Below are 24,960 nucleotides of genomic sequence, written 5' to 3'. Positions count from 1 at the left end.
CCCAAGGTACTGGGTTATACATTTGGGTTTTGTGGGTTAAGACCAATTGTTTGTTTGTATGATTGTACTTACTGTATTATTTTAATAAATTGTTATTCTGATTTTATAATCTCTCCTTTGAGTTGGGTTCATTACCCCTGCTGGTTAACTCTTAAACCAACACAGATGGATATAACTATGCAGAACTATATCCATATTTTTGGTTGTACCTATTGAGCTGGACATAACCTCACTGGGGCCTGCACCACAGAGGGAGCACAGAGTGAAGCCCCCCTGCCTGGGGCACAGCAGTGGAAAACAAAGCACAGGGACACCCACCGGTCCATGGAGAGCTTCTGGGCGAGAAGTCTCCAGTCGTTTCCCCTGGAGCTGGGAGCATCCAGGCTGTTGCAGATCTTCTGCCGGATGGAGAGGGGGATTTTGAAGGCGTAGGGTCCCACCTGGGTGGTGGGGGTGGCACCACTGTGGTGGGAGCGGAGGGTGTCGAAGGAGCTGGAGTGCTGCAAGGGGAAGGACAGGGAGAGATGTTGCAGCACAGAGCTGAAATACCCGAGCGTGTCCCCTCACTGTGATCCCCCCACCGCCCCAGCGCTCACCTCTCCCAGCGTGATGTGCAGCTGGAAGATCTGCCCTTCCCCTTCCACCTGCCGGACGCAGATCTTGCAGGTGAGCTCAGTGGAGGCCTGGCTGTACCTCTCCAGGGTGAAGGTGCAGTGCAGGGCTCGCTGGCTGCCGCTCCAGATGTGATAGAAGGGGATTTCCTGCAGGCCACCAAAGCACAGGCTCAGCCAAGGCTCCAGCAGCTCCCCTGGGAGATCTCACCTCCTCCAGCCACGCCACGAGGGACAAGATGGGACAGCGGGACCCCACAGTGAGCATCCCTCCAAAAAGACCAGAAAACCAGTCCCCCTTCCTCCCCCATCCCTTTGGGAAACAACTCTGGAGATAAAAGCAGGGCACTCCCAAACCCTGCGGTGCCTGGCTGAAGATGGTGCTGCCATTCTGAGCCCCCTCAGCCCCTCACCTGGTACTTGGCCAGCAGCTTGCTCCTCCACAGGGCGTGGGGGATGTCGTGGATGGAGAGACGCAGGTTGTGGTAGCTGTCCTTGAAGGGCAGGGGCTTGGGCTCCTCCAGCAGGTACCCTCCCAGTGTCCTCTCCAGCTCCAGCACCTCCTGTGGGCAGCGGGACAGGCAGCATGAAGACCCAGGAGAAGGGCAGGGGCTGCTCCTCTGCCCACCTCCATGCCCAAAGCCAGGCATGGAGCGAGGAGAGGAGCTGCCAAGAAGAGCCAGCAGCAACAACAAGCCACGGAGAGCAGCTTCTGCCACAGCAACAGAACTTGCCAACTCATCTCATGCACCAGCCTCACCTAAAACTTGAATTTTATAATGTGAGCATCCGTAAATGCCTCTGTACTCCTCAGAGAATACAAAGGTCCAACACAAGGGTCAGGGACTCCTTTGAAGGGTGCCACCCTATTTGTCTTTAACATCATCCCACCATCACACCAGCAGCTTTTAGGAGAAAAAGACACTCTGGGAGCCAGAGTGCTGCCTACATCCCCATCTAGAGGCACCACAGCAATCCTGACAGGATCCACAGGACAGGTCACAGGGAATCACACAGCCACCACACCAGTGGTCCAGGTAGCCAAAGCATCAAAACTCCAGCTTCCTGTGCTGCACTGGATGGTGTCTATACCACAGAACACTCCGAAAGAGGGGAGACACACAGATCCATGCAGGAATAAGAGGATCTATAGAAAACAGGTAAATCACAACTTTCTGTGCAGCAGAGAGAAAACCCACCCATGGGCAGCCCAACCTCTCACGGAATGCCTGCAGGAAGGGGTTCCAGCAGAGGAGACAAGCAACACCCTCATTGTTTCCTTCGGAGAAGGCGCAGAAGGACAGGGAAAGCAGTAAACACCTTATTATTTCACTGTGGTCACTTTGCAGGCAGTTGCATCAGGTTGTCTGCTCCCTGGGGCCAGGCCACCCTGAGAGGCACCAGGCAGCATCTTGTTGCCAGCACAAACAGCTTTGGGAAGGTGATATTTACCTTCAGAGCATCTGGCGTGTCCTCCAAGCAGTAGACCTTGAGGCTGTACTCCAGGGAGGTGCAAACGGTGGGGGCAAAGATGGCCAGCTGGAGCCTCTTGATGGCTGACCTGGAGTAGGACTCTCCCACGAAGACGTAGGTGCCCAGCTGGTCTAGCAAAATGTGGCAGGACTTGGCTTCCAGCTGGCAGTAGCAGGGAGTGTTGAGGGTCTCCTCATCCAGGGTCACAACTTCCTACAGATGGGACATCAAGGCTGGGGGTCAGCCCATGGTCCTGAGGGCTTGTGTCCCTCAAGGCTGACGGTCTCTGGTGGCCACTGGGCTGGGTTCCCACCTTACCTCCCAGTTTCCCTGGTGGGACTGTGTTTTCAGCTGGTAAATCCAATCTGAGGAGCTGACGTCGGCACAGTGGGGAATGGTCAGGACGACGGGGCGGCACAGGAGCAAGCCAGTGGGCCCACAGGTCACTGCCGGGCTCAGCACCGTCTGCGTGCCCTCGGAGGGCAGGCTGGGGAGGGAGAGGGGACACTGGTTGGAAAGGGAACTCCATGGTGGCCAACAAGGAGCGGACACGCGGGTGGCACAGGGTGACTTACAGGGCACTCTCTGCCTTGTTGAGGACCAGGTACATCTCGTAGAACTTCCCCTGGGGGATGGCCCCGTGGGGCACCAGCAGGCTCACCCCTGGAATGGAACACATAGGTGTTGTTAGTCACAAAAAGAGGGAGAAACCACCCTCCCATCCCCCTGGCCAGACAGCACCAGGACAACAGGGAGCTAGGGCTCCCTACTTCTACCTCAGAAAATCATGGACCGTTTTGGGTTGGAAGGGACCTTAAAGATCATTTTGTTCCAACCCCCTTGCCACAGGCAGGAAAACCTTTCACTAGATGAGGTTGCTCAGAGCCCCATCCAGCCTGGCTTTGGACACTTCCAGGGATGGGACAGCCACAGCTTCTCTGGGATGGCCCACAGCTACACCACTTGCAGGGATGAGCCAGGCCAATGCGTGAGGATGAAAATCCTAATCTTTGGATCTTTTTGCAAGGTGCTGGCCCTGGATCAATATCAGAGAAAGGCCAAGTGAAACCCAAGGAGGCTGTGACCTCTAGCCTTCCAAGCCTGGCTTGGGAATGGCTTTCTGCCTTTCTTCCCTGAGCCAGCTTTGGGACAGCAAAAGGCTGCTCACAGTAGGCAAGTTTTCTAGGACAAGAGGAACCCCTTGATCTTTCAGAAGCCAAACAGTCCCCCCTCCCAGCTCGGGGCTTACCAGTGCCTGGCACGGTGAGCCTTCCCCCCAGGTAGCCAAACGTGCCGCTGGCACTGTAGCCGTGCTCCCGGGGCAAGCCAAGGAGGTGCTGGGAACCCAGGGCTTTGCTCCGCCCGTTCCCGAAGTGCCCCTCCCTGGCGGTGTCCCCCGGGTAGGTGCCGGTGGTGGGGACCCCCCCCAGCAGGTCCGTGCCGTCGTGCAGCCCTGGTGAGGAGGAGGCGGTGGAGGAGTTGTACACCTTGATCTTGAGGTTGGGCAGGGGGTCCAGCAGGGGCGAGTTGGTCATGGGGATCTTGTCGGAGGAGTCCTGCAGGGCGTACATGGGACCGCGGTACAGCCCCGCACTGGCTGTCAGGTCCGGCTGCATCGAGGGGTGCAGCAGCTGGGAGTTGTCTGGGGGAGCAGGAAACACAGGTGGGATGAAGACAGCGGAGGAAACAAGGGGTTGGGAAAGTACTGCTTGAGTGGAGGAGGTCACAGAATCCTAAAATGGATTGGGTTGGAAGGGACTTTCAGGATTACCTAGTTCCAACCCCTCTGCCACGGGCAGGGACACCTTTCATTAGACCAGGCTGCTCAAAGCTTTGCACTGATTCCCCTCATCATGGAGCCCTCAGCCTTCAGAAATCAGCACATTCCCCCAGGAATGTGGCTCTCACCGTGCCGGGAGGTCTTGAAGTTGACAGGGTGGAATCCTCCGGTGAGAGCAGCTGATGAGTCCGTGATGTCCGTGTCAAAATCCCGGCATCTCCTCCGGTACACCACCACCCCCACAGCCATGAGGATCACGATGAAGACGAAAATGGCCACCACTAGCCCGGCGTACAGGGCCACATCACCTGTGGCCTCCAGCACTGGGAGGGATTAAAGAAGTGGAGGTGAAAAAAGGAGCATGAGAAATGCACGTCAAGACCCACCAGCGCTCCCCAAACCCTACCACCATCTCAGGCACGAAGGGGAAGATGCGTACTGGGCCTGCTGGGAAGGCTGGCAGGAGGATGGAGGGTGTTTTCTAAGAGCAAGAAGTCAAGAGCGATGCCAGAGAATGAGATGGAGGTGAAGCCCTCAAACCTTTGTAGGACACCTGGCCACAGCTCATGCCAACTTCACCTGAGCACCAATGATCCCAGAAACATTAGATTTGTGCAGCTCAGGTTCCTGATCAGCCCTCACATCCTAATAGAGACAATCCTGAGGAGTACACAGGAGTTTTGGGGTGGGCTTTAGTTGCTCCCTCTTCCCACCCTGTCCTTGCCCAGCTGTTGAGGAGCCCAACCACAGATGCAACAGAACAAAACCAAAGAAACAAACAGAAAAAAAAAATGGCCATGAAATGAGCACTTACGGTGGCTTTTGGGTTCGCTTAGAACTCTTTTATCTGTTAGGAAAACAAAGTTAGAAAAAAAAAATGGTGAAGGTGATGATGGGCATGAGATGAAGCGGAAAGTGGGGGGAAGCCAGCCTGGGGGCATGGGAGATCAGCATTGTACCCCAGGGCATGCCAAAAGCAAGGCAGAAGCACAGTGACAAGGGCATCCCCATGCCCAGCCAGGCCCTGGGACGCATGTCCCTATCTAACAGGACTTTGGAAATATCTGGCCATGGCGGCATTAAAGGGGACAGTGGTGTCACACAGCAGCAGGTGGCAGCATTGGGCTGCCTTCAGTGTGCCCACTCACAGCACAGCAGCACCATTATCTTCACTATTGGTTTGCTTCCCTAAACACTCAGGAGCTGCAGAGCTCCTACCCAGCAACGACCCAGGGCAGGCGTTTTCACGGTGGGGCTGAGAAACCCCTTCTGGTTTGCCCCCGCCAACCACAACCAGCCTTATTTCAGCCAAGACCCCACACCTAGAGGGGGGCTGAGGGTCTCAATGCCATTGGGACATTTAGATCCCACCAAAAATCCCCAGGATTTCTTTCCTCCAGGTGAGAACTAGCTTCGGGAGGGGTTAGTCTGCTTGAAAACACCTTGTTGAAGACACAACCTGAAACCCAGGTGCCAGCGGTGCTGCTCCACCAGCTTGCAGGCGCAGCCAGCGACAGCGTGGCCAAGTGCCGGAGCAGCATGGCCAGTGGCACCACGCGCCTGTGCCCGCCTGCCCAGGTACTCACTCTGCAGGCAGAGCCCGTCGGTGCAGTTTTTGGAGTCCAGGAGCCCCCCGCTGCAGTCCTTGCCGCCATTGCGGGGGGCCGGGGCGGCGCACTCGCGGCTGCGCCAGTGCGTGCACTCGGTGCTGCACGCCGACCACTTGCTCCACTCCGTCCACGCGCCATCCACTGCGGGACACCCAACACAGGAGCGTCAGTAAAAGCCCTGGCACGGCCCCGGGGGCTCGTTCCCCAGTGCCGGGATGGTGCTGGCAGCACAAAGGGGCTTCCCTTGGGGAGTGTTATCCCAGTGCATCCAGCCCTGCCGCCATCTGGGGAGGGCAGCTGTGTCCCTGCAGACACCCCCAGCTCTTTGAGACTGAAATAGGGTAGAATCATAGACTGGTTTGCGTTGGAAGAGACATTAAAAATCATCTCTTTCCAACCCCTACCATAGGCAGGGACACCTCCCGCTGGGCCAGGTTGCTCCTAACCCTGTCCAACCTGGCCTTGGACACTTCCAGGGATCCAGGGGCAGCCACAGCTTCTCTGGGCAACCTGTGCCAGGGCCTCACCACCCTCATAGGCAAGAATTCCTTCCCCATATCTAAACCTACTCTCTGTCAGTGTGAAGCCATTCCCCCTTGTCCTGTCAGTCTAGGCCCTTGTAAATAGTCTCTCTCTATCTTCCTTGTCAGCCCCTTCAGGCACTGGAAGGCCACAATTAGGTCCCCTCAAAGCATCCTCTTTTCCAGGCTGAACAATCCCAACTCTCTCAGCCTTTCCTCACAGGAGAAGTGCTCCATCCCTCTCACCATGTTGGTGGACTCGCTCCAAGAGGTCATCGTCCTTCCTATGCTGGGGACCCCAGAGCTGGACGCAGTACTCCATTGTGGGTGCTTTGGACTGGGTCTCCTGAGCCCCTACCTCCTTGGGATGCACTGGTAGCAGAGCTGGGCCATTCCACCTGGGGCACGGGCAGTGTGGGCACGCCAGGTTGCGAACCTGCCTTACCTGGGCAGAGGGTGGTGCAGGTGATTTTCTGGAAAGGCTGCCCGTCGCAGAAGGAGCCGCCGTTCAGCGGCGCGGGGTTGGTGCAGGTCCGGGTGCGCTTCTGCCAGCCCCGGCCACAGCGGTTGTTGCAAGGAGACCACTCGGACCAGGTGGACCAGCCACCGTTCACTGCAGGAGGAGATGGACAGCACTAACACCAGAGCCCAGTTCAGCAGGGACAGCAGCTAAGCCTTGGCTTCTTACATCTGTGACCCCCTTGTACAGCTCCTTCTCACGAAAAGCAAATCACAAGACTCCTTCTCGTGTATCCCACCTCACGCCCAAGATGCTCAAGCCTTTTAGTTAAGCCCTTTGGGACAAAGCTTTGGTCTTTTTTCCACTTGGCAAAATATTTTTGTGCCTGGCCCCAGGGAGATCCTTGGTTTCATAGCCAAGTTCAGCCGAACACAGCTTTTCAGCTGCTTTGAGAATCAAAACAATCCATCTGGGTCCAGCCTCCATCCACCTTCCTACCCAACAGAGAAGGCTTGGAAATACCTCCACCCCTACACCTCTGAACCTCCCCTAACAGGCTGTGCAAGCTATAAGAGGATCCTGTTCTGCAGATATTGATTATTACTTAATTTCATGCACTAATTTAATTCCCTCCTACCACTCCCAGAAAGTGCCCGTGTTCCCCCTTGGCCTGGGGACATGGCCAGAGCAAAGGTCCCCTCCCTGAAGCAAGGGCTGGTACCGTAGACGATGACAGCGGCCGTGGTGCTCCGGCGCTTGGCCACGATGTTCTTGGCCATGCAGGTGTAATTAGCAGTGTCCAGGAGCCGGGCCTGCTTGATGATGAGGTTGTGGTCGATGGTGATCAGGAAGTTGGTGTCCTGGGAGGGGTCGATGACGTCCTCGTTCCTCAGCCACTCCACCTGGCAATAAAGGAAGGGGTGGGTGAGGACAGTGAGTGAGCCATCACCGAGACCACTGATGTCCTCAGCACCTCAACCATTGACTGGCCAACCTTGCCTCTGACTGTATTTATTTCTCCTTAAAAACTTAAAAATCTGAGGCACATAACTGCTGTTTGGGCCAAGGATGTGGCTACCACCAATGCACAGCTCCCAGGGGCTGACAGAGCTGTGGGCATGGAAAGCTCCACCACCTTGGCAGGGAAACCCATCCATACTGACTTTCCCAGATGCCCTCTGCTCCCACTGGTGACTGCTCCCCTTCAGCCAACTCCTTAGGCTGAAGATTTTTCCCTCTAAAAGGGGTTAAGGGCACCTCAGGAAGGGTGAGGGAGGTGTTCTGAGCAGGTGCTGAGGTTACGTGTGTTACTAGATGTCACAGTAAGAGATCCACTGCCCAAAATAAACCTTTCTGCTGCACAGTGAGAGCTGACGGTCTCGGCACAAGGCCACCCATCATGGCCACAAGCCGTGTGCAAGGACGTGCCCTGGAAGGGAGGGGACACCTCAGCCACCAGGGTGGCATTCCTTGGGGCTGTGGAGCCACTCACCTCGGCCTGTGGGACCCCCTCGGGCGGGCGGCACTGCAGCAGGACCTCGTGCTCCAGCGGGACCTCCTTGCCCAGCGGCTCCTGGTCAAAGTTCTTTCGTAGGTCTGGGAGGGAAAGGAAAAGCCAGGGGTTACCAGCGCTGCTGCAGGAGCAGGGCAGCCTCCAAAACTTTGGTGGGCAACCTCCAAAACTCAGCACCAAGTGTCCACAAGTCAGGAAATCCCTCTGCCATAGCACAGCCAGAGCAAAACGTGTCCTGGGAGGAAGGAGCTGGAGAATCATCTTTTCCAGGATGCATTTGGGCAGCATGTGGTGCTCAAGGACAGTATCTTTCCTCCTTCATGTTGTTGCAAGCTTATACCCCATCCTGTCGTTTCCTTTTGGGGCTAAACCTCAGCTTGACTGCTGTTTCTTTATCCCCTCTATTTCCTTCCCCCTCTGGACCTTGCTCCAGGACCCTCTTTTCATGAAGGGGGAAAATGAGATTTGCAGAACAGTTCAGCTCCCACATCAGTGCTGAAGAGAATTCCCAGATTTCAGGGTTAAGGGGGTTTGTTGCTCAGCTCTGCCCTAGTTGGTCCTGGCTAAGCCACATCCCCAGACTTGCTGGAAATGTGATCATTGCACTCCAGTGAGGAAAGGTTGCAGAGGAAAAGCCAGGCTTCCTCAGCAAGGGGCTGGACAGTGTTTGGGGGAAGGAGAGGCCCCTCGGGATGTGGGGAATATGGCTGTGTCCAGCTCCAGAGCCTTGGAAGGAGCAGAAGCATCACTAGATGGTGCTGCAATCCTCTGCTACAGCTCCAGCCCTCTCAACGCGGCTTCCGAACCCTCACTTCACCTCATCTGCTCTGAAAAAACATGTGTTCAAGGCCTGGTTGGACGTGACTTCAAGCAGGCTGGTCTAGTGGAAGGTGTCCCTGACCATGGCAGGGGGGGTTGGAATGAGATGAGTTTTAAGGTCCCTTCTAACCCAGACCATTCCATGATCCTCTGATCCCGTGATTTTCCCTGTTCAAGCTAAACCCTTTAGCCAATTCATCAGCCCTCTCCGTTTTGGATAACACGTGGGATTATTAGCCCTCTAATAGCAAAATCCATTTGGGGCTGGGCAATCCTGGCTGTTCTCCCACGGCTTTGCCATCTCATTTGCTAATCGAGCAAACTGGGGAGGGAACAGCCTGATTAACCCGCCCTTAGTCAGGCTGTCACCCCCAAACAGCAGCTCAGAGAAGTGACATATGACAGCAGGGACTTCGGGGACACTGAGCCACTGATTCAGGCAGAGCGTGCAAGGTGCTATCCTTGGGTTATTAGGGATAATAAAGCACTGGGAAGAGCTGAGCTGACGGGCACTGCAGCATTAACCCAGGTAGTGCCACAGCCTCTCGCCCAGAAGCAAAGCTGGAGCTGGGATGGGGAGCGAAGACCAGGGCCATCCAGCAAGGATGGGTCATTCCGAGTGATCAAAAAGTGACTTCAATAGGGAGCCAGCTTTTGGAGACGGGCAACCCCGCGGGAGCAAGTGCGGCATGTCCCGGGCACTTACACGCTATGCGGACGTAGGCGCGGCGGCTCTTGGTGGTGCCCGCCGAGCTCCAGGCCACGCACTGGCACCAGTAATCCTCCAAGCCAAAGAGCTCCTCCACCTGCTGCCGGGAGACCTCGATCTGCACCTCCCGCACCAGCATCCCTGGAAGGGGAGAGAGGGACGGCATCAGCTCGGCAGGAGCATCTGGGACGAGGGGGACCGAGGCAGCACTTGAGAGGGATGGTGGACATGCAAAGCTTGGGGACAGGGGCATCTCATCTGGGGATGGCACCTCTGCAAATCAGGGGGACTGTTCCCTGTGGAGGGTGACCTGGATTTGAAGCCAGGGGAATGGATCTCGTGGAATTGTCTGGTTTTGTCCCTCCTCAGTCTGACTGAGCAGGACCAGGACCTCTCCACCATTTCTAGAGGCATCACCCTCCTCCACCAGCTCTCTCCCACGTCACCAACATCCCTGCCCAGACTCCTTCCCCCCCCACCAGGGTTTGAAGGATGCCTCCCAGGCTTTGTTGCAGGGAGAAACCATCTCTGTCAGTGCTGCTTAAATACAAACATAACAAGACAAATAGAAGATCTTAAGGCAATCACCCTGGCCATGGCAGGGGTGTGTGGTGGCAAAGGTGACACCACCACGTTCAGAACATGCTGAAGCATCAGTGGCCATCACCAAGGGCAGGAGGGACTCAGGGCTTACTTTTCCTTATTTTAAGCAATACCTGCCCTTTTATTCGCAGTTTCTATTTTAAAAAGGCCTCAATTTCACGGCGATCGAGCGCCGCACGCTCCCCAGCTGTAATTTTGTTACAGCCCGCTCCCAGCGCTGTGAGGAGCAATTACTGTCTCTCTGCCACCTTCCTGCAGGAGAGCTGACAAGGAAATACAATTTATTTTGTCACTATTCAGGGGAAAGAAAAAAAAAAAACAAACAAAAAAACCCAACAAAACAAACCAAAGAAAAGGTATTTGGGTCAAGTGCTTTTGGGAAACTTAGGGTTTTTAGAAGGACCCAGGATGGAGATGGCTCAAAAACATCTTGTCTATCTGGAAAGCTCCAGTGGGGTGGGTTGAGCAGCCTTGGAAAGGTGGGGAGCATCCTGCAAATGCTGTATTTCTGTCCCCTTGAAAGCAATGACTACCCAAAACTGTAGGCTGAGCTCAAGGCTCACAGGAGTGACTATGTAAGGGCTCCCAGGCATCCAAACCTGGCTGCTCTTCCCGCCCTGCCCTTCTCACCCAGCTGAATTATCCTCCCTGACTTGGCCTATTTTTGCTTTCTTCCACATGAAATGTTTTGGATCAGACGCAGACAGAGCATTACTGAGCCGGGCTCATTCAAGACACATCATCCTAAAAGTTCCTTTTCTTTTTTTTTTTCCTTCTTAAAGGTCCGTTTTTCCAAGCTTTTAACCGAGGACACTTAAAAACTAACCGTGTTAACCTGTGCCTTTGTGCCCAGCTCTGCCCTGTGCCCTTTGCAGCAGCTTTCCTGACCAAGGTCAGGTGCTGCAAATGCAGATTTTCTAGCATGTTAAACCACTTTGGTTCCAGCTCCTTTTTTCTCAGGGAAGCTGCCGGGCAGAGATGCCCACGCCAGCAGCTTTTACATGCACGGCATCACCTCCACACTGAAGGTACTGTTGGTGTGTTCCCTGATAGCAGCAATACCATCTTTGAAGCCTGGACGGAGGGGGTGCACGCTGTTTCCTCCACAGATTGCTGGGAGAGCCCAAGGCAAAGGAGTTTCCCCTGCAACAGGTTTCCCAGATGGATGGTCCATTCCTGGGAGTGTTCCAAGCCAGGCTGGATGGGGTGGAGCAACCTACTCTAGGGGAAGATGTCTGCCCATGGCAGGGGATGGAACTACATGACCTTTAAGGTCTCTTCCAACACAAACCATTCTGGGATTATATGAGCCTATGAAATATAGTGGTTTTTTTCCACAGTGCACATCAGTAAACCATGAAACTCCCTGCTGTAGGGTTCTGGGATGATCCAGAGGAGAAATGAGTCCTAACAGCATTCAGACAAATTAATGAGTGGGGAATTCATCTAGGGCTGGACTACACTGCTCAGATACCGCCACCAGAGCAGGAAGTCCCTAATCATGGATGGCAGAAAGCTGGGAGGGTAACAGAGCAGGCTGCATCACTGCCTCCTTGTCCTGGTTCAGTGCTCTTCCCCTGAGCGTCCTCCACTGCCATACACAGGGCACAGGGACCTTTGGCTCAACCCAGTGTGGCCAGATGTTATAAATAAATTCAAAACCCCTCAGCAAAGGCTGCTCGGTCATTGACCAGCTCTGACTCTGCCCTGGAGTGGTGAGGGTTTCAACTCTGGCCTCTGCAAGAGCTGGAAGGTGGAGATGCACCCTGGAAAAGAGAAATGCTGCGGCCCCTGCTCCTGTCAGCCTCTGGAGAAGCAAGGGGACAGCTTTGCCCTTCAGAGATGGCATCTCTGGATGCCTGCTTACATCTGGCATCTCTGGAAGAACACTCCAGGAATAGCTGAAGCAGCTTTAGGAGGACAGGCTCAAAGAGCCACAGAGGAAAGAAATGATCTCCCCTTTGCAGAGCAGGTTCAGGGATGGGCCCAAGCACAGACCAGGTCATGGCTAGTGCAGGATGGAGAGAGAGAGATGCCAGGGAAGGGCAAGGCTGTGGGAAAAACCACAGAGACAAGGAGAGATTCTGTAAAAGTACTTGTGGCTCCAGGCTAATGAAGTCTCTCCTCTAAGCCCAGCCTGACTTCTCAGGCCAACACCACAGCAGTTCAAAAGGGCTGCCTTGGTTTAAAGCCCTCCAGATGCCACATGCTCAGGGATTTGCAGAGAACAGATGTTACGTGGGAACTGTGACTGTTTTCCTCCACCCCTGGTCAGACCACAGGTACCAAAACTGGCGCAGAAAAGATGGGAGCTGAGCTAAAGCATCCCAATTTTAGCAAATCTATTTGATCACACGATATATCCAACTCCTAACCTTCTTCTCACGCGAGGAGGTTTCAAGGCATGGACCAAGCAGCTCTGCGGAGCCCAGTCCCATGGAATAAAACCCCCCTAAAATGCTCGAACCACCTTCTTACCCCCTGTTCCAGGCAGCCAGAGGCTGACATCCTCTGAGGCAGGGAAGAGCTCATTTGCCATCAAAAGGCATTTCAAATCCTACCTGCAATTGCTCTCATTACCCATTAAACACCTAATCCCTCTGCGAACCTGAGTAAGCTGCCAGCCTTTGCCACCCCTCCTGGCAATGACTCCTACGTGTTGATTAGGCACTTTGCAGGAAAGCTGTTCCATTTTTTTATCGGATTTAAACATGCTGCCTTTAAAATCCCATTTAACAAGCCCAGGTCCTGCAGAAGGGTAAGTGTGCAAGCAGACTGGCTGAGTTCCTCAAGCTTCCAGGGGGTATGGTGACCACAGCACCACCATCGTGCCTTCATCCGTGCTCTGGAAAGTCTGCCTGTTGTTCTGCCTGGAGGAGAGCCCTCAACAGGTTGGCTGTGCATGAGGGAAAAGGGCAGAAGCACCCGGAAAAACGAGAGGGAAGGGGAGGCAGGGGGATGCTGAGGTGGGTTTGCTCACCAGTGACCTCGTCCAGGCTCTCCTTGGTGACGTGGTCGTTCTGGTTGACCCACTCCCCGTTGCACTTGAAGTAGATCTGGGTGGCAGGGTTGGCACGGCACACGAGCTCCACGGGCTTGTTCTTCACGATGTAGGCGTCCTGTGGCTCCAGCAGGAAGTGAGGGAGGGTCTCTGCCGGCGCTGAGGGGAAGGAGTCGGGCAGCACATCGCTGTACTCCAGCCCTGCCAGGGGAGCCAGAGGGTGGGGAGGTGCCCTTAGTCCCATCCCAGCAGGAATGCATCTCCTGCTTACACCGCTTCATCCCCTCCTGTCCTTCCCCAGGAGTGCCCTGCACGTGGTGGTGTCACCAACAGCCCTTGCTGAGGATGCTTGGAAAAGCAAAAGAAGGCTGGAGGCTCCCCCAAAACCAGAAAAGCAAATCCCTGCTAGAGAGAGAGCTGCAGAGTTTATCCTGTTTTTTCCTGGGTACCAGCCCCTCACCCACACTCTGAGCCCACAGCCTGGGTGGTCTCACTAGAGGAGACCACGAGGGAAAAAGCAGAACAAACCCAGGTCCAGCGATGCTGATGGGGACACTGAGAGGCTCCACAGGGGCTGGTGTCCCCCACCCCAGGTCTCCTCCTCACAGCCCTGAGGAATGCACGGGTATGCCCCAGGGAAAATGCTGGCAGGGCTCAGTGCTGGGAATGGTGACCATTATCCCAGCACAAATCTCAGCCATCCAGTGTGAGATCCACATCCTCAGTGGAGCTGCGTTTGGGATCCCACGCCCCTGTCAACACTTGGATTTCAGCATCACACAACAGGTGAGCAATTGCTTCCAGCCCAGCCAGCTCCAGAGAATATCACCCAAAGGTGCCACCAGGATTCACACCCTCTCACCCCAGAAACTAGGGGTCAGTGAGTGACCTGGGGACCTCCATCTTCCTGCTTTTTTGCTTTCAAAAGCCATCTAAATGCAAAAATAACGGGAAAAAGAGGTCAGGTGTGCTCAGGCCAGGCCAAGAAAAGCCTTGGAAAGGGGTTAGCACCTCAGGGACATAATCCCTGAGGAATGGGAACCTCAGGGTGGCTCATCCTCAGCAACAGCTTGGGAAGATGCTGTGACTGATGCTGAGCATCATCTGCAGGAAGCCTGTTTCCAGACATTTCACCCATTAAGATCAAACCCAAATATCCCAGGACTAATAGAAAAATCCCCAGTGGTGCACTGGGATGCTACTGCTTAACCTGTTGTTCCTGGGAATCTCACTAGCAGTCAGGTCACATCGCAAGGCTTTTCTTTACACCCAAAGGAGTTATGAGCTTTTCCTCCTCCTCTCTTCCCTCAGCCAGAGCTGTGATTCTCAACTCCAGGCACTGCAGCGTGCAGGAAAACAGTAAATATCCCCAGCCCCGCGATAACATCTCCAGAGCTGGCAGGGAAAAGGAAGGAGCCCACTCCCTTCATCACCCTTGGCAAGGAACGGTGCTGCACAGAGAGAATCAGAATCCCAAGATGCGAGGAGGAGGAGGAGGAAGAAGGGAAAAAAATAAATATAATCAGATGCATCAAGAAAACAAGATGACCAAGCTGCCTCCCGAGCAAAAATCAGTGAGGGGAAAAAAAAAATGCACGAGGTCAGTCGTTTAAAATCCATTTAGGAAAATTGACTTTCCATTTCCATTTAACACAGCACTAAGGGAGAGCGGTAGGACATTTGTCATAATCCATTAACTGCTCTTTTGGAAACAATGAATTAAACTCCGGGCTAATTTCTCTCTCTCTGTGCTGCTGGTTATTTCCTCCCCCAGGTTATTTCTTGTTTGCAGACCTGTGATTTTCCCAGGCCCTGTGGCAGGCAGGGGGACAGGGAATGCCGAGGTGTGAGCCCCCCATCCTGAGCAGTCCCACACTGCCCCCCGTGCCTACCTCAGGCCCCAGCTCCTGCTCCCCCTCTCCTGTTGAGCAGCCTCTTGCCTGTGTCCCACCGGCAAATATCCTTTATTTTTATTCTTTTTTTTTTTTAAGTTACTACTCAATTTTTCATCTGCTGAGTTGTTGTTTTGTTGGTCGTTTGCTGGTTTTTTTATTTCAAAAACCGCTTCGATGCCACAAATCTAAATTCCCCGGCGAAGAGGGCTGGCAGGAGATAATCTAACTGGCAACAGAGGCAGCCAACAAAACTTCACACCTGGGCTCGTGTGAAAACCTCCCTGAAGTGATGCTCCCTGTATCCCTGTGCCATGCAGCCTGCAAAGTCACACCTGAACTTGGCAGCTGGGAAAGGGCACAGGCACCCTCCAAAAATCCACCTGGGGGCTTGCTGGCCACCCATCCCCAGGGCAGGGGTGGCTCCTGGGTTTTGTTTAATAAGAATGACCCACGAAGCCTCAATGTCCCTAAAGAAGCCAATTTTCAGAAGGTCCTTCCCCTATGGAGGTGACACGCCGAAGTGCATGTCCCTGATCCCAAACCACGACCAAGGAGAGGTCCTCCTCCAGCAGTCAACACCAAAGACATGTTTTCTTCCACCTCAGTGCCACTTTGGTGACGCTAAACGGGACCTCAGGTCATCCGAGAGGATCCAGGAGCGGGGAGGGGATGAGTCATGGCTGGATGGGGATGAAAATGCCAGGTTTGTGACTCACCAGTGATCATCTCCAGTGGGATGAGTGACGCTCCAGGCTGTGATGGGAGCCACCTTGGCCCCCCAGCACAGGGTTTGGGGGTGAAACACCCCCGGAGGTACCAAAAACCTGCTGGGTCCCATCCGAGCCCCTGCTCCAAGAGGGGGGGTCTGCCCAAATAAATGCTGTGGATCTCAAGCTCAACACTTCAAGGTTGTTCTCATGGAGGCACAGTGGCTTTGGGGATGAGGGTGGTTTGAATACAATGATGTCCCCAGCCAGATACAGCATCTGCTTTTGGTGGCTACAAAAACCTGCTCAATTTAAGGTTTGAACCCAAAACACCAGAACCTTTAAAGCAAAGACCATCCTGGCTGCTGGGAAAGTTTAAATCCTGCAAACTGACAACATCTGAGAGATCTTTTTTTCTGGCCAAGAGAGATCTGGGGCCAAAAAATCAACTCTAACAGGAGACGGGGGAAAAGGATGATGGTTTTTTTGTGGCAGACTCACAACTGGGGCCATGCCATGGAACCCCAACCCCACAGATCCCTCAGGCTAGTGGATGGGAGCAAATCAACGGGGAGGGGAGGATGATTTCTCCATCCAAAAATCCAGCTGAAAAAAAAGGCATGTGCAGCTGGGCAGGGCGTTTTTCTCCAGCATGATATGGCCACTAGTATTTAAACAAGCTGGGGAAGAATTAAGGCACAGGAACAACGGGGACTTTGGATAAGAAAAGGGAGGAGAACCATGCTGGGCACATTTATCATAAGCCATCAACCCAACCTTTCATCCCCCTTCCCGACGCCCGGCCACCCGCCGCATGGGAAACCTCTCACTCGGCTAACACGCACGGGGGGGCCCCCAAAAAGTCCACATTCAGTCGGTAGGGGGGAAAACATGGCTGCTTGTGCCATGTGGAGGAACAACTGCTGCTCCTTCTGCCCTGACTATCCAGCACCAACTGCAAAACACCCCAAAAATGGAAGTACTTTCCCAATGGTGCAACCCCCTCACCTCCAGAGAGGCCACCTCTGCTCTGCCCACCCGAGGTGACACTTTGGTCCACTGACCACAGGAGTAGCATGCACAGGAGACGCTTTTGCATGGGAAAGCAGGAGAGGAGCCCTGCACAGCCAGGATTTCCAGTCCCGCAATCAGACAAGCAATAAAACTCCCAGCAGTGACAAACTAATAAATATTTGAGTGTGCGCTCCGCTGACTGCCATCATCATCTCCCTGGCAGACGTCTACAGGGGGTTCCCATCTGCCGGCTTCCCTCCTTCCCGCTGGAGGTGGGTGCCTGCTTCCCAGCTCTCTTTTGGGGTTTTGTTTCTTTTTTTTTTTTTTGGAAGTCCCCAGGCTGTCACCATCCCACAGTCTCACACTGCTCAGGGCATGGTGTTACGGGGCGGCTGGAGCCTTCGGTACTCGAGATGGAGCCTTCGGTACTCGAGATGGTTTTTTGGGGGGGAAAAGGCAAGGAGGAGCAGCTCTTGGCTCGACCCGTGGGGCCAAATCCTGACGCCTTGAGGATGAGTGCGGTGGGAGCAGCGAGGCGGAAAACGGAGGAGGGGAATAGGCACCGAGGGCTTCTTCTCTCTCCCCATCCCTCATCACACGTTTTAATCTGCCGGGGTTGAGCTGGATTATCCGCAGCATCTGTTCCCCAGGGGGTGACCTGCAGATGTTTGCAGCCAGCGCTTGCAACTCGGTTTGAGGATCGACCGATGATCCCAAGCAACCCACCCACCCCCTCCAAGGGGAGCAGCACTGGAGCCGGGATCCAGCCTTACCCTCCCTCCATCACCCCCAACCTCGGCACAAGGGATGGCAAGCCCGGAAAGCAATTCCCCTTGGAAAGCAATTCCCTATGCAGCAATGGCCAAGCAAACCTCCACAGGAAAGCGTTAAAATCCTCTCGCCTGCAATTGTTATCCCTCCAAATATTTGGAAGATTACAGGAGCATTAGTAGCTGCCCATCACCCACGGCCACCATCCCTCCCTCCCCGTACCAGGCAGGCAGGGATGCAATGTAAGGATGTAAGGATTAAGCTGGGATGCCTGGGTCCTCCGGCTGGGTTTCTCCGGCTAAATCTCAGCAGCAGTGGACGCTTAACCCCTTCTGTCTCCACCTCCCCCCATTCCCATCTGCCTCAGGGCAAGCGCTGTTTCAGGGGAAGGCCTGGGAGGCAACGGTTAAACCTGCCAGGTGGGTTAAAATCCTCCTGTAGAAATGAAAAAATATATGGCAGCTTATCTCCAGCGCCACAGGAGGAGAGTCATCTGCCTTCCCAATCCCCCTTCCCAATCCCCCAGCAGAGATGGGAATGGCTCTGGCTCCAGAGACCAAGATGGAGGGGATGCTCTGGCCACTGGCTTGGCCGAAGGAGGTGTCTGAAAAGCTGGAGTGGGACTCCCTCCCTCCCCAAATTCCCCCCCTGTTGCTTCCAGGGAGAACTTATTTAGGGATTAGTGCTGTTGCCATTTATGCTCCAGCAGATTTCTATGCTGGAGCCATGGTGTGGCTCACTCCTATCCCAGAATGCCTGCCCCACTGAGGGCATCCCCACTGCAAGCCCCGGAGGGATGCAAAGGCTTCCCACCACATTCCAGTCCATCCCTGAGCTTATGGGGAACCAGAATCACCATCACAGGCCTGCCCTGTTCCCATGGGCTTTCCATCACAGACTGCCCTCCTGGTACAATTTTGTGTCCAGTGCTAACACACAGCCAAGCTTTTCATCCTAAAACCACCCTGAGCATCCTTCCTCCCCCAAACATCCTTCCCTGAGCATCCCCTTCTCATCCCAAATTCAGCCCCCCACACATGTGTGGTCACCTAACATGATGCCCCATCACTGAGGAGGTGACAGCAGCCTGGGGCATCCTCAAAGGCAAAGTCTCCATGAGGTGGGGCAGTGCCATGCCAAGCCCACTATCCCTTCTCCAGGGATGCCTTCCACTGGAGCCACAGCAGGGAGAAAGGAGGACCACCCAAAATACTGAGTGTTGCTGAGGATGGGTTTGGAAAATTTGAAGCCACTCACATCAAACTCTCCCTGCTGCCTCCTTGCACAGAGCCCACAAAATCCTGTGCCTTCACAACCCTGGGATTGTTCAAAGCGGGCTCAGGCACAAGCTGGGAAGCGCTGACGAAAGTGAGAGGCAGGGAATGTAACAGGTCCCCAGGGCTGAGCTGGCTGATGTAACCCCCGGCCTCATTAACTCAGTGTGGCTCATTAACCTCTCCCTCGATGAGACAGACCCAAGAGAGGCCAAAAAAACTAAGCATGGAACCTCTGGGGGGACCAAGGAAAACCAGTGGTACCTGGCCTCTGAGTTCATTTGGGCTCACACTGACAGAGGGGAAATTTAGGTTAGATTTATGGAAGGAATTCTTGGCTGTGAGGGTGGGGAGGCCCTGGCACAGGTTGCCCAGAGAAACTGTGGCTGCTCCATCCCTGGAAGTGTCCAAAGCCATACTGGACAGGGCTTGGAGCAACCTGATCTAGGGGAAGGTGTCCCTGTCCAGGGAGTAAGATGATCCTTAAGGTCCCTTCTAACCCAAACCATTCCATGATTCTTTCTCATCTCCAGTCTGGAGCAAGGTTGAATTTTGAGGTCAAAATGCCAATGGGATGACGTGGGGTGACCCTCCCTGTGGCACCTGACACCTCCCCCAGGCATGGTAACTCAGCAAAGGCTGGAGCACAAAAACCCAGCCATCGGTGTGCTGCCGTGTTCAGGGCTGTGCTGGGTCTGCAGAACATGTTGTTCTACCTCTCTGGCCCCTCAAAAAGTGGAACCCATCCCCTCCTGCTCCCACCAGCCAGGAAAGCACCTGGGAGCCTGGCTGCGAGGGGTGCATTTGGCCTCTCCATTCTCACCAATCTTTTATTAATAATTAAACCTGCAAAGAGCCACTTTAACCTTTCCCCCAAGCACCTCTGCCTGACAAATCAGCTCCTTTTCCTCCACTGGCTGCCCTCTGCCAGGAGCTTCACAGTCCCTTTGCATACCCTTCCTACCAAACCTGGCATAGTCCAGCGCCACTCCTTCACCCCATCACCTCCAGCTCCTCCCAGAGCCCACCCAGCTCGGGACAGACGGACAGCAGGACAGACAGGCATTTCCCAGTGGGTTAGCACTCCCTCCCACCCGGCGACAGGCAAGCTTTATAATTAGAGAGCATTCCTCCCCAGTGTGGGTAATGAGGGGGTGCACCCAGCCAGCCCTAATTACACCCCTGCAAAAAAAACAAGCAGATTTCCTCCTCTCCCAGCCAAAGGAAAAGCCTGCAGCCGGCCTATCTCGCTGCACACCTTTATTAAACCAGGACTGGATGGGGAAGGGAAAACAAAATAAAGAAAGCAAAGTCTGTGCTGAAAAAAGGGTGGGTAGGAGAAGCTGGGCAGCACCAAGAATGTGTCTGCATGCAATGGCCTTATGGATCAAACAACACTTAAAGACAAAAATATAAAAATAAATCAACTTTTTAGCTAAATTCTCAGGTCAGGTTTTTGCAAAGCAGCCTGAGAGGTAAAATAAAGCAGGGTGCCCTCACACAGGGGATCCAACCATAGCATCCCTGTACATCCCATGGCAGCATCCCTGCACATCCCACCACAGCATCCTTGGGCACCCCAGCTCAGCACCCCTGCCCATCTCACAGCAGCCTCCCTGTGCCCCTGCCAGCCATGACTAAGTGGGTCCAACCCAAATCCCAACCATCTCCAACCCCCAAAAGGAGAAACACCCAGGCTCTGGCAGCAACTTCCCATGCTGGGAGTTGGGAAGAGAGAGATTCATCTTGTTGATTATGCATTACGTCGGAGTATTTATGGAGCCACTACTCTTTTGTTTATCTTTATGATTATTATAATCAAAGATGAAGCCTCCTGAGAAGTGTAAACAGCTGAGATCCCTTATGGTACAAACCTCTTCATTTTTCATTATATGGATTTATAACACGACACAGGCAGACTGGAGTAAATTGTTCCTTATTTCTGGTTTTAACGGAGCAGAGCTGTGAGCTGCGCAGATCCCCGTAAATACCCGCAGAAAAGAGAGTGAATTAAAAAAAAAAAAAAAAAGAGAAAGAAAGGCAGAAAAAAAGGAGGAGGAATTATGTAGCAAATCCCTGTTACACTCTATTGTGCTCGCTTCTTTTGTGCTGTTTTATACATTCCCTTCAGGGAAGCAGTTATGTTGGAAAACTATCTCCAAATTTCATCTAGCGCTGGTTCTTGTTACGGGCACAGACACTTCCCTTTGTGCTATTTTAATTCCATTGTCACGGTCCTCTTGTAGGGTTTGTTCTATTTACTAAGCTACAACATTATTTTTAATGGACACAATAATTATATGAACTTTTTTATTTATTTGCTTTGGCTCATAAAAGAAAAGAGCCAGCAGCAGAGAATGCGGTAACGTGCTGTTTATTCACATGTACGGCGTGTGCTGGGTTTCTGTTGTGAAAAGAATAATAATTTCAACAAGAAAAGAGAGAAGGGAAAAGAAAACAAGGAACAAACAGGGACTTGTTGCCCTGGTTAGTGCCAGAAAGTCCAAGGAATCATTAATTATCTTTCAAACTGCAGTAAACCAAGTGCAAGATGGGATCTCTACTTGGAAAATGGAAAAAGGGAAGGAAAAGAAGGGTGTCCTGTTCAACTGAGCAGTGCAGTTTTAAAATGCTAACTCCGTGTGAAGGAAAGTTGCCAGTTTTGCAGAGAGAGAGCGATTTCCCCTTCACTGAAATCACACACATATTTCAAAATGTAAATTCCCCAGCATTCCCTCCGAGAGTGCAAATTTCAGCTGGGGGTTCTTTTTCCCTGACCATGCAAATCCAGAGGCGACTGCCTTGGCTTTGGGCATGAAAAGTGACTTTAAACCAGCAGCGAGCAGGGCTGGGAACCACCCACTGCTCCCTGGGAAGACAAGGATGCTCTGCTGCCCAGCAGGCATCATCCCAGCTCTGAGCATCCCTCCCTGAACACGCACATCCCACCAGACCATGAGCTGGAGGGAAGCAGCTTTCACCCTCTGAGCATGCTGATGCCAAACATTTGGGGGGGAGGAGGGGGGAAACAACCCAGCCACACTCTCTAAAAGTGGCTCACAAGGTTTGGTGGTCCTGGGTGGTGGTACTAGTGTCCCAAAATCCAGAGGAGGCGGCTGTGCATGTCCCAGCCTGAGGAAGCCAATGTGGCGGCATGAACCCAGCGAGGCAAACCAAAAAGTCCAGGCAGCTGGCTGCAAAGAGGGGACCTTCTTCGCAAAAGGAAGAAGAGAAAGCTGGGGATTTTGTGTTCGGTTTTTTGTGGGGATTTTTTGGGGTTTTGCCCTTTTTTTTTTGTTTGTTTTGTTTCGTTTGTTTGTTCCCATCGTTTTTGTCTTTTTCTCACTCACTCTCTCCTCCCGCCAGCCCCGGGAAGCCAAAGCTGGCTGGAAGGACGCTCCCGCCGCCTCCAGCCAGCCTCTCCGCGGGCCCCTCGCCAGATGCTGCCCTACTTTTCCCGATGCTTTTCCCACTGTTCTCCCGGCCGCTCGCTCGGCAGGCGTGGGCTGGGAGCAGCACCCGCTCCCCGGGACCCGCAGCACCCACTCCCCCGTGCCAGGCACCCAGACCCAGCAGCCAGGGGTCACCTCCCACCCCGTCAGACATTCCAATTCCGCAGGGGAAGGTGCTTGGGGCAGCACTGTCCTGATTTGAAATAATTTTAATCTTCACAATATTATTTAATCGTTAAAAAAAACAACAAAAGGAAAGGTCCACTCCATGCCCCGAATTCCCCATTAATTCAGCTGGGGGAGGAACATCACAAGAGCGGCTGATTAAGGTCCCTTTATTAAACAGTCTTTAAAGTTGCCCTTAATCTTTCAGATTTGTTGCTACGATAAAAAAAAACAACATTAAAAAAAAACCCCAACAAACACAAAACCAAGAACAATCACCACAAATGGAGTCTGGTAATATTTTGCTTTTCATTGTCCTTTCTCTGCCCTTTTCTTCCCTTCTCCTTTTACTGAGAGGACAAACAGAAGGAAAAAAAGGGGAGAGAGGGAGAATAGGGATAGAAAAAGATTTAAGAGAAAAAAAAATAATCCCTGCTGATGCTGAATGTCAAATATTAAGATTTTTCTCTCCCCCCACTTTCAGTAATATCCCCATTAAAGAATAAACCCCCAAACAATCAGCGAGACTAGCTTAGAGGACAAGGCTTCCCCATCCCTTCTTCCCTGTTAGGATTTAATCCCTGAAGCCAAGAGCAGGTAGGATGGAGAGCAGGTACCCAAGACCAGGGCCTGGTGTCCCCATCGTGGCACAGAGGGAGGTCTCTGGCCGGTTGCAAAAGGATTTTAGCAATTACCTTGATTAGTTTTATTCCTTTCCCTCTAAACCCCGCAGCCAGCTGGGCTCCCAGCACCTCACACCTGCTTTTACAGAGAGAAAAAAACCTGGGATTTGATCAAAGCTGGGAGGTTTCGGGGTTTTTCTGGTGGGTGGCTGTTTTTGGTGCCTGGTATCACTGCTTCACCATCCAGAGTGGGAGCAGAAACACCCCACACTCCAATGAAAGGAAACCCCTACAAAAAACAAAGCCTTTTGCCCTCATGCTCCCATTTCCATCGAGCTGGGAAGCCCTCAGGAGCTTCCTAGCGTTGTTTGGCACCCTCCTCCCCTCCCTGGCACTTCAATACCAGAGGACCAGTTTCTTCCTTTCTCACTGCCGGGAATTTCCACCTTTTCTTCTCTGGACACAGCCCCTGTTCCCACAGTGCTGAGCTTCTCCTTCCTCCCTTTGTCCTCTGGCACACACACTCCTGCTCTGCCCCAGGGACTAAACTCCGGCTCCCAGGTGGGCCAACCTCCCACGAGCATCCTTCCCTTCTCAGCATGGGTACCACTTGGTGCTGGAGGTTCCAGGGCTAGAAATGCCCCAGTTTTGGTGGTCTGTGCCAACCCATATAGGTGGGACTCCACCTGGAAGTGTCCCAATTGATGCTGCAACACATGTGGACCTACAAATCCGATACACCAACAAGCAAATCAATGCTCCCTCCCTCACCTTCCTCTCCCTCCCTTGGTGCTACAAGATCCCAAGGTATTGACAAAAACTGCCCTAAAAATATGCAAGACTGCCGAGTTAAATAAAGTTTGGGATGCTGAGTCCAGGTTTGTTATGGTCACAAACACGGTCTCACACGTGGCTCGGGTGGATGCAGGACATCCAAGGCAGAGCAGTGAAATGGCTCTTGAAGGGCTCAGAGGCACCTCCGAGGGATGCACAGCAGAGAGAGACACCAGAGGTGATCCAGAAAGGTCTCAGGGGAGCAGGGGCAAAGGATCACGCATACTGAACTGTCATGGAAAAAGCAGGAAAAAAAACCACGGTGCCCCCCAGCCTCGTCCTTTTCTCCTCTCTGTCCCCCAGCGGCTGCATTTCCATAAGCGATCTGCACTAATTGCTTTAACTACGGTCGTGCTGTGGGTAATCAGAGTCATTAGGTGACCTCTGCTCCGGGAAGGCAGCAGGGCTGGTGCAGCTCCCCACGTCCAGCACCACGGGGTAGCCTCCCCCCGGAGCAGGGCACGCTCCTGCATCCCTCCCCCGTGCTACAGGGATGGAGCTTGGCTCCAATTTACTCTTCCCTGGAGCCCAATCAGTAAACGGCCCCCCCTCCTGCCCTGCAGCGGGGAGTCTGGATCCTCCTGCCGCAGCAGGGATGGATCCTGAGGATTCCCGGCTGGACCAGCCGCCGGCAATGCCACAGCACCGGGAGCTGCCACCACGGCTGCCAGCTAGACTGGGGCTGGGGGCCGTTGGGCTGGGTCCAAACAAACATGTACAAGCACCTGAACCCCCCCCAAATCCTCCTCAAACTGTATTTCTGAATGCAGAAAATAGGTACTGCCCCATCCCCGTCCTGGGCAGGGGGACAGGAGGGAAGAGCTGTCACTGCCCAAGGGACACTGGTCTCCAAGGCTAAGCACCAGCCACGCACCAGCCTGGATCTGCTCCCTGGCACTCCCAAAGCACCCATGGATGGCTGTGCTGAGGGGTTTAGCCTCAGAAAGTCCCTGAGGTCCTGCACTGAGCCTCCCAAAGTAACCCTGTCCTTACTAAAGGATATGTCTCCTATATGAAGACAGGCTGGGAGAGCTGGAATTGTTCAGCCTGGAGAAAAGAAGGCTCTCGGGAGACCTTAGAACCCCTTCCAGTGCCTACAGAGGCTCCAAGAGAGCTGGAGAGGGA

The 24,960-nt window shown here is 53.6% G+C and overlaps 1 protein-coding gene across 2 annotated transcripts in view; it reads right to left on the bottom strand.

Moving 5' to 3' along the window:
• The window catches only part of UNC5B (unc-5 netrin receptor B), a 52,558-nt gene that overhangs the window by 1,957 nt on the left and 25,641 nt on the right, over nt 1-24,960 (bottom strand). The window contains exons 2-16 of one of the 2 annotated variants that reach the window (XM_017826162.1): nt 13,080-13,301; nt 9,494-9,637; nt 7,948-8,051; nt 7,177-7,357; nt 6,441-6,608; nt 5,451-5,615; nt 4,679-4,711; nt 3,993-4,187; nt 3,334-3,726; nt 2,660-2,747; nt 2,403-2,571; nt 2,064-2,297; nt 1,025-1,174; nt 597-761; nt 319-500 (exon numbers count right to left, since the gene is read on the bottom strand). In XM_017826162.1, the coding sequence (XP_017681651.1) occupies nt 319-500; nt 597-761; nt 1,025-1,174; nt 2,064-2,297; nt 2,403-2,571; nt 2,660-2,747; nt 3,334-3,726; nt 3,993-4,187; nt 4,679-4,711; nt 5,451-5,615; nt 6,441-6,608; nt 7,177-7,357; nt 7,948-8,051; nt 9,494-9,637; nt 13,080-13,301 (2,593 nt within the window). Of the gene's footprint in view, nt 1-318; nt 501-596; nt 762-1,024; nt 1,175-2,063; nt 2,298-2,402; nt 2,572-2,659; nt 2,748-3,333; nt 3,727-3,992; nt 4,188-4,678; nt 4,712-5,450; nt 5,616-6,440; nt 6,609-7,176; nt 7,358-7,590; nt 7,698-7,947; nt 8,052-9,493; nt 9,638-13,079; nt 13,302-24,960 lie in introns of those variants that run through there. The other variant, XM_017826163.1, reaches the window with a different exon arrangement.

This window comes from Lepidothrix coronata, unplaced genomic scaffold (genome assembly GCF_001604755.1).
Source record: "Lepidothrix coronata isolate B3197 unplaced genomic scaffold, Lepidothrix_coronata-1.0 Scaffold124, whole genome shotgun sequence".
Lineage (NCBI taxonomy): Eukaryota > Metazoa > Chordata > Aves > Passeriformes > Pipridae > Lepidothrix > Lepidothrix coronata.
The sequence above is the reverse complement of the archived record's forward strand: the minus strand, read 5'-3'. Positions and strand labels throughout refer to the sequence as shown.